The 15507-nt window shown below is 37.3% G+C and overlaps 1 protein-coding gene across 2 annotated transcripts; it reads right to left on the bottom strand.

Annotated features, from left to right (window-relative positions):
- Nucleotides 1-9362: 9362 nt before the first annotated feature.
- LOC103554620 (E3 ubiquitin-protein ligase Topors-like) lies at nt 9363-13300 on the bottom strand. 2 transcript variants are annotated; one of them, XM_008525756.2, is made up of 2 exons: nt 13058-13300; nt 9363-11985 (listed from the first exon to the last, which is right to left on the bottom strand). In XM_008525756.2, exon 2 carries the CDS (start codon nt 11724-11726, stop codon nt 9543-9545), a length of 2184 nt encoding a protein of 727 aa, XP_008523978.2. In that variant the 5' UTR covers nt 11727-11985; nt 13058-13300; the 3' UTR covers nt 9363-9542. The 2 variants fall into 2 exon arrangements, with proteins under 2 accessions (XP_008523978.2, XP_070451024.1); XM_070594923.1 differs by having other exon boundaries at nt 13184-13300.
- Nucleotides 13301-15507: the final 2207 nt, after the last annotated feature.

Here is a 15507-nt window from a genome sequence, read left to right as displayed (position 1 = left end):
GGATAAACTAATGGTTCCAGTGAGCCGAGATAGAAGGTCTTTCCTAAGCAGTAGCTGTGAGGATTAATAAGCATACATTAACTAAAATATGAATGATAGAAAGATGCAAACATTAATAACCCATTTTTTAAAATATTCACACCTGACAATGACTCTCAAGTATATTCAGACATCTTATTTCTCCTTACCCGCCTCTGATTAGATAGATGAAATGTACCTCAAGGAGTGTCAGCCCAAAGAGCACTAGAGTCAAAAACTGAGATGAAAACTGGTCCTTGCTTCAGAGTTTCAGCTGACCCACAAGCCATAGAAGATGCTGTGTGAATTGAACCATATGTATTGAAAATCATTCACCTGTCTCCTCCCAGCTGGCTGAGATGAACTCCATTAGCATCAAAGGGACAATTCAGGGTGAACTTGGGAAAGAGGAATTGGCTTTTATCCTTATAAATAAGGAGAAGTGACCCCTTTATGCCTCACCCTGTATGGTTATGTTAGTATTCTGGATTTTGAATGAAAAAGTGCTCTCAATAGCAGAGAAGACTAGGTGATGAAGGGTCATAGGTGTGTTTGAGTTAGATTTGAAAATCTCAGTCAACCATGATAAGCTGTGTTTATAAACACAAAGCATGAGCAGTTAGACCTACAGTTTGGCTCTCAGCTCAGTTGCTTATTATGAGATAACCACTTTGAAACTTGTTTTCCTCACAGAAAACACAGGCATAATTAAACCAACCTTATTCACTTGTTGTAAAGGTAAAATGACAGTGTTTGCGAATGTGTTCACCACAGGGTATGAAAAGTAGAACAAAATTGAAAAAGACAGTAACAATAAAAAAGAAAGAGGACTCAAATTGAGTTTAAGATCAGTGACCCTGGAGTTAGAGCCACCTGGCTTTCAATACAGACTGCAACACTTACTAGCTTTGTGCCCTTTGGCAAGTAGCATCATTAAGCCTCAATTTTCTTCATCTACAAAATGTGGATTCAAATACCTCACAGAGTGTGCATGTTCTTCACAAATAGTAAACTTTCAATATTAATTATTGTTACTGTGTTATCATTGAACTTTTTCTTTTTCTGATCCAAGAAAAAATATGCAGTTTAAAAGTATATTTTTGTTGGTTGGCAAATGTCTGTGACTCTTTAATGAATCTTGGAATCTTTGAGTTGAATGGTATTTATAAAATATCCAGTCAGGTTTCTCACATTATTGGGATCCAGTCAAGCATTAACACTCCCAAGGATAAGAGCTCCTTCCTTCCATTGGCCGCTTGACCTACCATACATCCAATCTGATAGGAACCATATGACCACTTTGATAGAACAGGCTTTCTTTGATTGAGGAAAGATCACCTCCCTATAGCTTTCTCCTTAAATGAAGCCAAATTCATTTTTGAAATCACTCAGAGAAATATACTTTCCTAGAGGACATCCATTCATGTATTTGAAGCTATTTAGATATCCATTTTGGTTTTCTCCACCCAGAGAAATTCTCTACATCTTTGATTGCAGCCTAACATTGTTGGCTCGTAGTACACTTTTAACCACAGTAACAGTTTTAATTTCTTTTTTAATATTAATAACTGCCAAATTATGGTGACTTTGAACCACTACAATTGATTTCTATTCCTAATTTAAGGTATTTGCATATATTCCCATGAATCTTTACCATAAAAGGTTTAGCTCACATTTGATGGTGGAAAGCTCACCTAACCTGATAAAAGTGTGGGTTAAAAAAAAGAACTATGACAGTGTTTACAACTGAATGTACTGAAACACATTTAAATCTATTACACTTGGTTCTTAAGATTTTTCTAAGAACAGGCCTTGGTTATTTTTTAAAGGCAGTTATTAAAACAAAATGTTATTGAAAATAAATAAATATGCATTTTTTAGTCTGGAGCTACATTTGGATGTTTCATGACTGCTCTCAATCCAGAAAAGCCAGGTTTCATTCCTGTCCACAACTTGGCATCAGCATCCCTTCTCAGTATATCTCTCTGAATTTCCCAGTTACATTTGCGAGTGCGCTAGAAAATTTTATTTGTCTTCCTTTTTTTCAAGTTGCTCATTTTTCTTGATAGCCCTTGGAAACATATTCTCCTGGAAAACTACTCAATCCTCAAGACCATACGCATATATCACTTCTCCAAGAATCCTTTCTCCCTGTCTATTCTCTCACATACTTCCATTGTGCCACTTCCCACAGAATTGCTCAACTGCAAGTAATTGGAAATCCCAATTTAATAAGACAGGCAGAGAGGAAATGTATTGACTCACAAAACTTAAAGAAGGGTTAAGAAATAAAACCAGTGACACCAGCAAGATGGCAGAGTGAGCAGTTCCCTTTGTCTCTCCTCCTTCAAACTACAACTAAATGGACATTCATTGATCAGTGAAGGATACCAACACAGCACATCAGGAAGAACACCTGAAAGACCCATGCAGCAATATATCTGGTGGATGGACTACCCCTGGGGAGGTGGTGGAGATAGGTGAGCACTCTCCAGCCCTGGCAGCCCTGTCCATCTGTGCAACTGTTCTCCCAGCTGGAATGCCCATAGCATCACTGTGGCCCCAAGGGTGGGAGCGCATCTCAGTGTGACTGCCGGAACAGGTGACAACAGCACTGAGGCCCTGTATGATTGCTTTCTCATCTGCCAGGAGAGCCCACAGTGCCACGGTAGGCCCCAGGGAGTGGTCTAGTCTCAGAAAGGCACAGCTGACAGGGATTACAGTGGGCTCAGAATACACAGTTTCTGCCCACCCCCCACTGGTGGCAGGTAGAATCTGTGACCAGATACTATCACTATGCAAAGGCACAAGTCCACCTCATTGAGTAGTATGAAGGAATATAGTAATAATCCAGACCAGAAAGAAAAAGACAAAGACCAAGACATCAATCCAGAGAGCACAGAAATATGCAATCTAAATGACAGAGAATTCAAAATAACTGTAATAAAAAACTCAACGTTACAAAAGAACTCAGAAAGACAGTTCAAAGAAATCAGGAGCACAATTAATGAACAAAGGGCATGCTTGACAAAAGAGATTGAAACTATAAAGAAAAACCAATCAGAAATGTTGGAGATGATGGGGGCCAGCCCAGTGGTGCAGTGGTTAAGTGTTCACCATCTGCTTCGGTGACCCGGGGTTCATCAGTTTGGATCCCAGGTGTGGACATGGCACCGCTTGACAAGCCATTCTGTGGTAGGCATCCCACAAATAAAGTAGAGGAAGATAGGCATGGATGTTGGCTCAGAGTCTGCCTTCCTCAGCAAAAAGAGGAGGATTGGTGGCAGATGTTAGCTCAGGGCTGATATTTCTCAAAAAAGTAAAAAAGAAAAGAAAAAGAAATGTTGGAGATTAAAAACACAATGAACGAGATAAAGAAAAATCTGGAGTCCTTTAACAGAGCTGATATTATGGAGGATAGGATTAGCAATTTAGAGGATAGGAATATGGAAATGCTTTAGATGGAGGAAGAGAGAGAACTAAGGCTAAAAAGAAAAGAAGAAATTCTCCAAGAAATATCCAACTCAATTAGGAAATGTAACACAAGGATTATAGATATTCGGGGACAGGGAGGGAAGGAGCAGAGAGGTTCTTCAAAGAAATAATAGCTGAGGACATCCCAAAACTGTGGAGGGAGCTGGAATTATAAGGGGAAAAAAAAGCAAATATAACTCCTAATTACATCAATGTAAAAAGACCTTCTCCAAGGCATATAGTAGTAAAGCTGGGAAAAGTCAATGACAATGAAAATTATTAAGGGTAGTAGGGCAGAAGACAACAACCTACAATGGAACTCGTATCAGGCTTTCAGAAGATTTCTCAGCAGAAACCTTACAGGCTAGGAAAGAGTGGGATGATGCATTTAAAATTCTGAAAGACAAAAATTTTCAGCCAAGAATATGCTATCTGGTGAAAATATCCTCCAGATATGATGAGGAAATAAAAACTTTCTCACATAAACAAAAATTGAGGGAGTTCATTGCCACAAGCCCGCCCCCCTCCCCCCGACAAGATATGATCGAGAATACTCTCATACCTGAAAAAAAAGACAGGATTTACAAAGCCTTGAGTAAGGAGATAAACAGGCACACAAAATCAGAAAATTGCAACTCTGTGCCAGAACAGATTAGCGAACACTTAAATATAACATTAAAAATAAAGGGTAGGAAAACATCAATAATAAATATGATCACTTTATTTTAACCACAAACTCACAACAAAAAGTGGAATAAGTTGTGACAGTAACTTAGAAAGGGAAGAAGAAAAGGATGGAAACTAGTTGGACTAAGGGAATAAGAAGGTATCAGAAAATGGACTATCTCATCTATGAGATCTTTTATACAAACCTCATGGTAACCACCAAAGAAAAAATCAGAACAGAGACACAAATGATAAATAAGAGAGAAAACTGAGAAAGCCATCATAAAGAGCCACCAAATTGAATTGGCAGGCTGAAATACATGGGATGAGAAAGAAGGGAAATACAGAACAACCAGAAAATATGTAATAAAATGGCAGCATTACACCCTCATATGTCATTAATCACTCTACATATAAATGAATTGAATCCCCCAGTAAAAAAAAAAAAGAGTGGCTGGATGGATTACAAAACAAGAACCAACATTATGCTGCTTCCAGGAAACACATCTCAACTCTAAACACAAACACAAGCTTAGAGTAAGGGGATGGAAGATGATATTCCAAGCTAATGGCAAACAAAAGAAAGCAAGTTTTACCATACATATATCAGACAAAGTAGACTTGAAGATAAAAAAGACAATGACAGACAAAGAGGGACAGTATATAATGATAAAAGGGACACTCCACCAAGAAGACATAAAACTTGTAAATACATATGCACCCAACACAGGAGCATCAAAGTACATGAAGAAACTATTAACAGACCTAAAAGGAGATATTAACAGCAACAGAATAATAGTAGGGGACCTTAACACCCCACTTTCTTCAATAGATAGATCAACCAGACAGAAAGTCAATAAGGAAATAGTGGAGCTAAATGAAAAACTAGACCAGATGGACTTAATAGATATGTATAGAACATTCCACTGAAAAACAGCAGAATGCGCATTCTTCTCAAGTGCGCAGGGAACATTCTCAAAGATAGACCATATGCGGGGAAACAAGGCAAGTCTCAATAAATTTAAAAAGATTTAAATCACTTCAAGCATCTTTTCTGACCATAATGCTATGAAACCAGAAATCAACTAGAAGAAAAAGGCTGCAAAAGTGACAAACATGGAAACTAAACAACATGCTACTGAACAACCATTGGATCATTGAAGAAATTAAAAAAGAAATCAAAAAATATCTGGAGACAAATAAAAATGAAACACACAGTAACAACTCATATAGGATGTAGCAAGAATGGTCCTAAGAGTGAAATTCATAGCAATTATGGCCCACCTTAACAAATGAGAAATATCTCAAAAAAGCAACCTTAAACTAGACCTAACAGAACTAGCAAAAGAAGAACAAACAAAGCCAAAAGTCAGAAGCAGGAGGGAAATAATAAAATAGCAGAAATAAATGAAATTGAAACAAAGAAAAAAAACAGTAGAAAGGATCAATCAAACCAAGAGCTTGTTCTTTGAGAAGATAAAAAAATTTGACAAACCCTTTGCCAGATTCACAAAGAAAAAAAGAGAGAAGGCTCAAGTAAATAAAATTAGAAATGAAAGAGGAGGAATTACAGCAGATACTACAGAAATAAAAAGGACTATAGGAGAACACTGTGAAAAACTAAATTCCAACAAATTGGACAATCTAGAAGAAATGGCTAAATTCTTAGGCTCATACAACCTCCCAAACCTGGACCAAGAAGAAATAGAGAATCTGAATACATGAATCACAAGTAAAGAGATTGAAATAGTAATAAAAAACCTCCCCCAAAAATAAAAGTCTAGTAGCAGATAGCTTCTCTGGAGAATTCTACCAAACATTCAAAGATTTAGTGCCTATCTTTCTCTAATTATTGCAAAAAATTGAAGAAGATGAAAGGCTTCCTAACATATTTTACAAGGCTAACATCATCCTGACCTCAAAGACAGACAAGGACAACACAAAGAAGGAAAATTACAAGCCAATATTGCTGATGAACAAAGATGCAAAAATCCTCAACAAAATGTTGGGAAACCTAATACAGTAATACATCAAAAGAATCATACACCATGATCAAGTGGGGTTTATACCAGGGAGGCATGGATGGTTCAACATCTGCAAGTCAATCAATGCGGCACACCACATTAATAAGATGGAGAATAAAAGCCACATGATCATCTCAATAGATGCTGAGAAAGCATTTGAGAAGATCCAACATCCATTTATACTAAAGGCTCTTAAGAAAATGGGTATAGAAGGAAAGTACCTCAACATAATAAAGACCATATATGACAAACCCACAGCCAACATCATACTCAATGGGGAAAAACTGAAAGCCATCCCTTTGAGAACAGGAACAAGAGAAGGGTGCCCACTCTTGCCACTCTTATTCAACATACTACTGGAGGTTTTGGCCAGAGCAATTAGGCAAGAAAATGAAATAAAAGGTATCCAAATTGGCAAGGAAGTAGTGAAACTCTTGCTGTTTGCAGATTACATGATTTTATATATGGAAAACCCTAAAGAATCCATTGGAAAACTATTACGATAATCAACAACTACAGCAATATTGCAGGGTACAAAATAAACTTACAAAAATCAGTTGCATTTCTATACTCTAATAGTGAACTAGCAGAAAGAGAACTTAAGAACACAATTCCATTTACAATCACAACGAAAAGAATAAAATATTTAGGAATAAATTCAACCAAGCAGGTGAAAGACCTATACAATGAAAACTATAAGGCATTATTGAAAGACGTCAATGATGACATAAAGAAATGCAAAGATATTCCATGCACATGGATTGGAACAATAAACATAGTTGAAATGTCCGTGCTACCTACAGCAATCTACAGATTCGATGCACTCTCTAACAGAATCCCAATGACATTCTTCACAGGAATGGAACAAAGAATCCTCAACTTCATATGGGGCAACAAAAGACCCCAAATAACTAAAGCAATCCTGACAAAAAAAGAACAAAGCTGGAGGCATCACAATCCCTGACTCAATATATACTACAAAGCTATGATACTCAAAACAGCATGGTACTGGCACACAAAAAGACACACAGATCAATGGAACAGAATTGAAATCCCAGAAGTAAAACCACCATCTATGAGCATGTAATCTTTAATAAATGAGCCAGGAACATACAATGGAGAAAGGAAAGTCTCTTCAATAAATGGTGTTGGGAAAACTGGACAGCCCCATGCAAAAGAATGAAAGTAGACCATTATCTTTCGACATACACAAAAATTAACTCAAAACGGATTGAAGACTTGAAGGTAAGATGTGAAACCATAAAACTCCTAGAAGAAAATATAGGCAGTACACTATTTAACATTGGTCTTAGAAGAATTTTTTTAATACCATGTCTACTTGGGCAAGGATAACAAGAAAAAACAAAGAAATGTGACTTCATCAGACTAAAGAGCTTCTAAAAGGCAAAGGAAACCATGAACAAAATGAGAAGACAACCCACCAAATGGGAGAAAGTATTTGCAAATCACATATCTGACAAGAGGTTAATGTCCAAAATAGATAAAGAACTCACACAACTCAACCAAAAAAACCCAAAAAAACCAATCAAAAAGTAAGCAGAGGATATGAACAGATATTTTTCCAAAGAAGATATACAGATGGCCAACAGGCACATGAAAACATTTTCAACATCACTAATCATTAGGGAAATGCAAATCAAAACAATGAGATATCACCTTACACCTTTTAGAATGGCTATAATCACGAAGACAAAAAATAACAAATGTTGGAGAGGATGTGGAGAAAAGAGAAACCTCATACACTGCTGGTGGGAATGTAAACTGGTGCAGCCACTATGGAAAACAGTATGGAGAGTTCTGAAAAAATTAAAAATAGAAATACCATATGACCCACCTATTCCACTACTGTGTATTTATTCAAAGAACTTGAAATCAACAATTCAAAGAGACTTATGCACCTTTATGTTCATTGCAGCATTATTCACAATAGCCAAGACATGCAAGCAATCCAAGTGCCCATCAGCTGATGAATGGATAAAGAAGATGTGGTAAATATATACAATGGAATACTGCTCAGCCATAAAAAGTGACAAAATCGTCCCATTTGTAACAACATGGATGGAACTTGCAGGTATTATGTTAAACGAAATAAGCCATACCGAGAAAGACAAACACTGTGTGATTTCACTCATATGTGGAAGATAAACAAATACATGGACAAAGAGAACAGATTAGTGGTTACCAGAGGGGAAAAGGGTTGGGGGTGTGCATAAGGGGTAAAGGGGCACATGTATATGGTGATTGACAAGTAATAATGTACAACTGAAATTCCACAATGTTATAAACTATTATGACCTCAATAAAATAAAATAAAATAATAAAAATCAAAAAATAAAACCATGTGAAGGGCAAAAGGGCAGCTCAAGTTCTAGAAGATCCAGATCCTGACTCTAAGACTCTATCCTCGTGACTTATCTTTCTTTTTTTCTGCTTTGCTTTCTCCTCTCTTACCTCAAACTGGCTTTCTTCACAAATTTAGAAATAAAGCTCTTAACAGTATCCCAACTTTAAACCTTTTACTAGCTGATAGTAAGGAGAGAGACTGACTCTCTTTATCAGAACCAGTTTGAAAAATCTCAGGGAAGTACTACGACTTGAGTACCACCGGACTCATCAATTGTGTGACCAGAGGGGTAAAATACTATGATTAGCTTGGCTTAGGTATAGTTACCACCACCGGACCAGATTACAGTGGGGACGGCATCAGAGTGATCTAAAAATGTAGCAGCTTTTAAGGAAGCTATTTAGATGTCAGGGGACATGAAGGTGCAGTTTTCAGGGTGGGCAGATAGGAAAGTAGTGCCTAAGATCCCATAGACGTCCATTTTTTCCTTTTTATTTGCATCTATTTTTCACAACTAGATTGTGAAATACTTGAAGGCAATAATTATATCTTGACAGTGACCACACCTCCTTATTTTCCATGGATGGAAAACAAAATAGGTCTGGAATATATATATATTTAAAGTAAAATTTGTGTCTTGTAATACTTAATGTGCATATCTTGTGCTAAGCAACATATACTCCTATCGTTAGTATAGTCTTTGAGGTGTTTGCAACTTTTGGCAGCCAATCTTCATGGTCAAATCTTGGAACTGAAAAATAAGTTAAATATTTTAAGAATTCAATTCATATGATAAAAAGAAGACAGAAATAATATTTACACATATGGTCAATTTAATGACATGCATTTGTCTCCAAAGGCAGACTTCAATTTAATCATCAGGCTTTTAGTTCCAGTTACAAAGTGGTGGGATGAATCTTTTTAAAAATCTTTTTCAGATTATATTCATACTTTCAAAGATCCTTCGTGGCTAGTTGAATAGATCGATTTGCCTTTCAAAACAATTTGCACCTCTGTGTTTCTGATACTTTGTCTCTTTTATGTTCATTCTTGGCCTGGTGATGTTTCTGAAGGCTTGAATTCTGCTTTTTCTTTTGGATTTGCCCCCTGCAAGAAGGTACACACTCAGAAAGACTACTCATTTGTCTTAGACCATTCAGATCCCCCACTTCATCACTGATGTCCTCTGTGGTTTGTACATCTGGACACTGGCATTTGTTTTTTCTGTGCCTATCTCTTCTGGCTTTTCTAGCTGTAGGAAATGTGGCTTTTTGCTTCATCTCTTGTTTACCTGGGGATTTGTGTTCCTCAGTCTGTAGGCATGTGAGATTGTCACAGTGGCTTCCAGCTTGGGAAGCAACTTCTCTTTTAGAAGGTCTCTTCCCAGCAGTTGAAAGAAGCTTCACATATTGAGTTGAAGATGCCCTCCCATTGTTTGACTCATAGCCATGCACATTCTTTTCTTTGGAGGGCTCACAGCATATATTGTGGGCGAGGCATTCACTTTTGAGGCTTCCTTTCAGAGAGAGATTACTTGATTCTCTGCTTACAGTTCCCTTTGTAAATCCAACACACCAGGATTTAGATCTGTGAGTACTGAACCTTGATCGTCTTTGGATACTTCTACTGTAATGTGAACCAGCTTCTGCAAATTGGGAGGATTGTCTGCACTTTGTCCTCTTTTTTCTGAAAGAGCCCACTTTCCTACCATCTCTCTTAGAAGAAAAGGCAGTTTCTGAGGTGCAGCTGTAAGAGGGGTCCCTCTTTCTGGATTTGCAACTTATCAAGGATCTTTCTCTGGACAGTCTTCTCTGAAAGATCGTTGGTGAAGAACTTGAATATTTGTTTTCTTCTGCTTCTTTTTTCTGGAAATTGATCTGCTGGCCAACTCTCAAACCCCTTCTTTCTCGTAGACTGTGCTTCTCTGGCTGTCCCTGATTAAAAATTGCTGGGGAACTGAAGGTGCGTGCAGTTGTTTCTCTCTTTCCCAGACCCTGGACACGACCAGGAAGCAACCTTGTCCCGTCTGTCTTCTTCTCTTGAACATTTTTTTTGCAATTCAGTAAGCCTGGGCTGCTTTCCCTTGGTGTGACCCAGTTCAGGAGCAAATTATCAGTAGAAATTGTGCCTTTGTGATCGCCTGATTCTGGTTTGTCTTTGATCCAAGCATGGATTTTACTTGCTGTTTTATGAGTGTGTAGCGGGATTTCAGATGTCTTCAAGGTAGAGTTACCATTTGGAAAGTGTTTCAAGCCTGACAGAGGCCTTTGCTCATTATTGCATTGGCCCTGGTGTTTTTTAGGCTGCTTTGTATCATGTTGAGATGCCAGTAAAGCCTGATCCTTAGGCAAAGGCGAAGCGGGAACTGAGGCCATGGACATCTTTTTTACCCGTGGTGAAGCAGAAGGACATTGATAGATGGCTCGTTGGTCATAGGTCTCCATGTTGTAAGGGGAATGAACAAAACTGATAAATTCATGCAGAAAATGGTGGGTGTGTTGTTGGAGATAAGGTTCTAAGAGGTGAACGAAGAGCTCACTGTCCAGATCACATTCTGTCATGTGGTGGAGAATGGCGGCTAGGATATTCTTCACTGTGTAGCCATAATCTCCATAAACGGCTGTTAGTTCCGGTTTCAGCCAAGGGACTAGCCGGTGTAGGCGACCAGGGTTTCTTTTGAAATAATTAGCTGACAAGTGCTTTTCAAGTCTGTAGCCTTGGACATGTGTCACCCAAATTCCAGAATAATACAGAGCTCTTCTGAACTTCATTACCACATGATCTCTAAAGTGACCCACGGACATGGAGTTTGGTGGGAACTTCCCACTATCCCCAAATTCATTCAGTAACTCCTGGACAGTCAGCTCTCTCAATGGTCTGATTTTCCTTGTAATGTCCTCACGGTTCAGACTGAGATGATTGTTTTGAAAAGACTCAACATAGCTTTTCTCCTCTGAGGGAGGAAACACTGAGTCTTCTCCGATGTTGTTCTCTGGCCTGGTAGAACAACACTGAGAAGTAAAGCACTGCATGCTGGAAGCAGACATGGATTTCTTTCTTGGTCTTGAATATAGAGAGTCATTACCACTCTTGTTAGAACATGGGTTCCAATTAGACTCGTTCTGAGTGCCCTCCAAGCAGTTAGGACACTCACAGTCAGATGAGAGATCTAAAGGCATTGCCCTAAACAGTCATATATGAGAAAAAGTGGTTCAAATCACTTCCTCATCTGGCCTGAAAAATGTCTATTAAAAACATTCCATGAGTATTTCTGTAATATGTTTTGTCTGCATGGAATAAATTCTAGAATAAAGTTAAGAAACAAACCATTCTCTCAAATTAATAATAATGTGCTCAGTAATACCCAAAGTAGAGAAGGCAATGAGGATTCAGGCACACTGATTTTCTCTTTCTCTCTCAAATTAGTTGTTGCAAACTCTGAAAAGCAAATTGGAAATAAACATCAAAATTTGAGTATCATATCCTTTAACCTAGCAATTCTACATCTAGAGATTTAATCTAGATATCCAAATCTGCAAATAGATAGATAGATAGGTAGATATAGATATAGATTGGGGGAGTTTTTTGTAATAACAAAAAACTGAAAACAACCTAAATATCCATCAGTAGGAAACTTGTTAGATAAATAATGGTTTATCTATAGCATTTAACATTACTAAGCCATTCAAAAAAAGGGGGCAATTTATACATACTGATATGAGAAGATAGCTGAATATATTGTTAAATGAAAAAGTTTATAAAAAAATATGTTAGACTGTTATAAAAGCTTAGAGAGTAATCATTAATTTCTGCCAGTATTGTAAAATAGACGCTTTGAAAAATTGTCCCACTAGGAATAACAAAATAGTGCTAACTGTAATTGTAAATATAGCTAATTGTAAATATATCTAAGTTGAGGAAACTGGTAAAATTCTCAGAAGCAAAAAAATTAAAGATAGATAGGAATCCAGAGAGGGAAGTGAACTCTGATACCAACTAGTTGCCCATATCTGGTCCTTGAGCTTCAATTCTGATGGTCAGAATTGATAGCTGTAGATAACAGGAGACAGAGAATAGACTCTGTCCGAATTCGGATGTGTGTTAGGAAACCTCTGCATAAATCTGTGTACCCAAATGTCTACGTTCTCACTGAAAAGGAGAATTAAAACAAAATCACCCACACAAGACTCAGCAAGAAATCTTAGCTGAGATTTTGTTACCAGAAACCATTAAGTACATCTGGAGACTAAATTCAAACAATCAGTTTTCCTAAAACCCTCAAAAGGATCATTTATTTTGAGCTTGGTAGTTACCCTGGGTAACTGGCAGAGGCAAACACACATTCTCCCAAGAGAAACACAACTTAAACCCAGGTCCGTGAACAAATTTCCTCTAAATGAGTTCACAATCAAAAATCACTAACAAGAAGTAAGTTATCATAAGCATGCATCCACAGACATGAAAGAGCAAACTGGGCTCCTAAGAGAATTAGAAAATAAAATAAGCTCACAGAATGTGCATAACTTTCAACTCATCTCTTCAGGTTTCAAGCCTTTCCAGAGGTAATGCTTTCACCAGGTCTTCATTCATCTTGAAAAGCAAAAATGACAGTAATTACATTATTTAGCAAATTTACCTCCTACAGGATCTGGAGGTGTCCACACTCGTTCGAGCCTTAGCCTCTGAATTAATTTGGTTGTAGTGGATCACCTCTGTTTTGTTTGCCTTAGAGACAGAATTTAGAACACGAGGCAAGTTCTACTGTGGACTGGGGGAAGAGAGACAGCTCCAAGTTTTCCATGAAGTTTGGCATCTTATGTTTCCCAGTAGTGTCCCAAGTGACATTAAGAGGCAAGCCCTGAATAAGACAGCATTTAGATCTGTGACTTAGAGGTTGCCAGAACTTTTTTATTTTTCTAATGGACCGATCAAAGCCAACAGTTGTAACAAGTGGTCTGACTCAGAAGAGAGCCGGAGCAGGAGGTGAAATGTAGGTTTTCCTGATGAATTCCCCAAAGAAACAGTTGCTCGTCTAATATTAATATTTGGATTTAAATTATTTAATCAGAAAATTGTCACTTGCTCTTTAAATGCAAGCTATAAATAAACTTAACATGGATACAAGGTGGTTAATCAACATCTTGGTTGTTTGTGTACCAAAGTTTTAGACCAAAATTATTAAAATGGGTTATTTGGTGGAGATCTTTATTCATTAGAGCTAAATACCAGTTAATACAGACAACACAATTGGAAGGTCACTCACTATATATATATATATATATATATATATATATATATATATATATTTTGCTTTAGTCACTGTTATACTCCTTTTAAGTTTAGTCATGCATAGCAACATTATTCAGCATAAATAATCAGATCCAGCGTAAAACCAATTTAGCTCACAGGATATTTGGGGGAATTAGATGAGCTATTTTGTGTTAGTGCTTGATACCTAGTAGTAGTTCAACAGAACACTCATTTTAGTGTTGTTTTAAGTAGATTTTTTTCTGAATTCCCAATACGGTACATAACTTTTTTAAAAAATGTGTTTTGTGTGACTTTATAATCCAAAATAAACCATTTCTGATACCCTCATAACTGTAGGGCAATATAAAACCACATATTCTCATAAGCTTCGTACCTATGTCAGCATTATACAGAGGAAAGAACAGAACAGACATGAGTTCTTGTTCTATTATTACCCTGGGCAAGACCATTTGTGCTGCCTGCATCTCAGTTTACTCATCTGTGAAATGAAGCTTATAGAAAGACTCAAATAAGATAATAAATGTAAAAAGTATTTTGGACAATACAATGCTTATTAGTAATAAAGTGCCCTCAAGAGATAATCTCATCTATACACTGTGCCTAACACAGTAAAAATACTCAATAAATATCTGCTGAAAAGAAGGGGAGGGGGACAACTAAGAGAAGGATGAGAGGAAGGGAAGAAGGAAGAACATAAGAGGGAGCCATTCAAGTTTCTCTTTCAGATGCTTATTTTTCAGTCTATCTCTCCATTTTTTCTGCCATTAATATCTTCCTTTCCTTTTCTTCTTATTTTCACTTCCTCAGTTTCTAAATACTCAAAATTCTGAAGCAGCTTAGAAAGGAAGAGGTTGTTAGGAAAGAGATGCATTGGAATCTAAAATGAGAGTACTTCAGATTTAGGAAGATCTTAAATTGACAATGACAACTGACAAATTGAACAATTAATCTGATCATTAGAAGCTAAGAGATCAGATCCTTTATTTTCCTACCTGAGTTCTGAGCTAGCTAGTTGGGAATCTTGCTCTTCTGGAGTTTTCCAAGTTCCATGGCTCTAGAGCAGAGTTTCTCCACCCAAGCACTCTTAGAGCCAGATAATTCTTTGTTCTGCTTTGTAGAATGTTAAACACCATCTCTGGTCTCTGCCCACTAGATGCCAGTGTTACCACCTACCCAAGTATGAGAACCAAAAATATCTCAAGATATTGTCAAATGTGCCCTGGGGAGGGAAAATTGGCCCCTGTGTTCAAAACCACTGTTCTACAATCTAAAATTACTACATTTTGAGATAGTTTTCCACACTGGGGCTAGAAGCAGTTCTACCAAGTAGCTGCAGCATGTGCATGCTTGGGAAGCATCAAGTGTAAATTAGTTGAAAGAGCATGGACTTTGAGGCCAGAAAACCTGAGCTTGAATTTTGATTCTTTTCATTTGGATTTGTTTTCTATAAACAACATCGTAACTTCTCTGAGTTTTGTTTACATAATCTATATACGATAGCATGGAAGGTTTCTACATAGCCCTTAGCATCACCAAAATAGTATACAGTTATGTGACTATTTCCTCCCTGTCCTTACTAGAGTATAAGCTCCATGAGGAAAGAAGGGTGAGGTCTTTGGTTTATACACTGCTGTTCCCTCATGCTTAGAACAAGTCTGACACATTAGAAGAAATCATATGTATTTGTTG

This window comes from Equus przewalskii, chromosome 26 (genome assembly GCF_037783145.1).
Source record: "Equus przewalskii isolate Varuska chromosome 26, EquPr2, whole genome shotgun sequence".
Lineage (NCBI taxonomy): Eukaryota > Metazoa > Chordata > Mammalia > Perissodactyla > Equidae > Equus > Equus przewalskii.
This window is presented reverse-complemented; position numbering and strand designations above follow the sequence as displayed.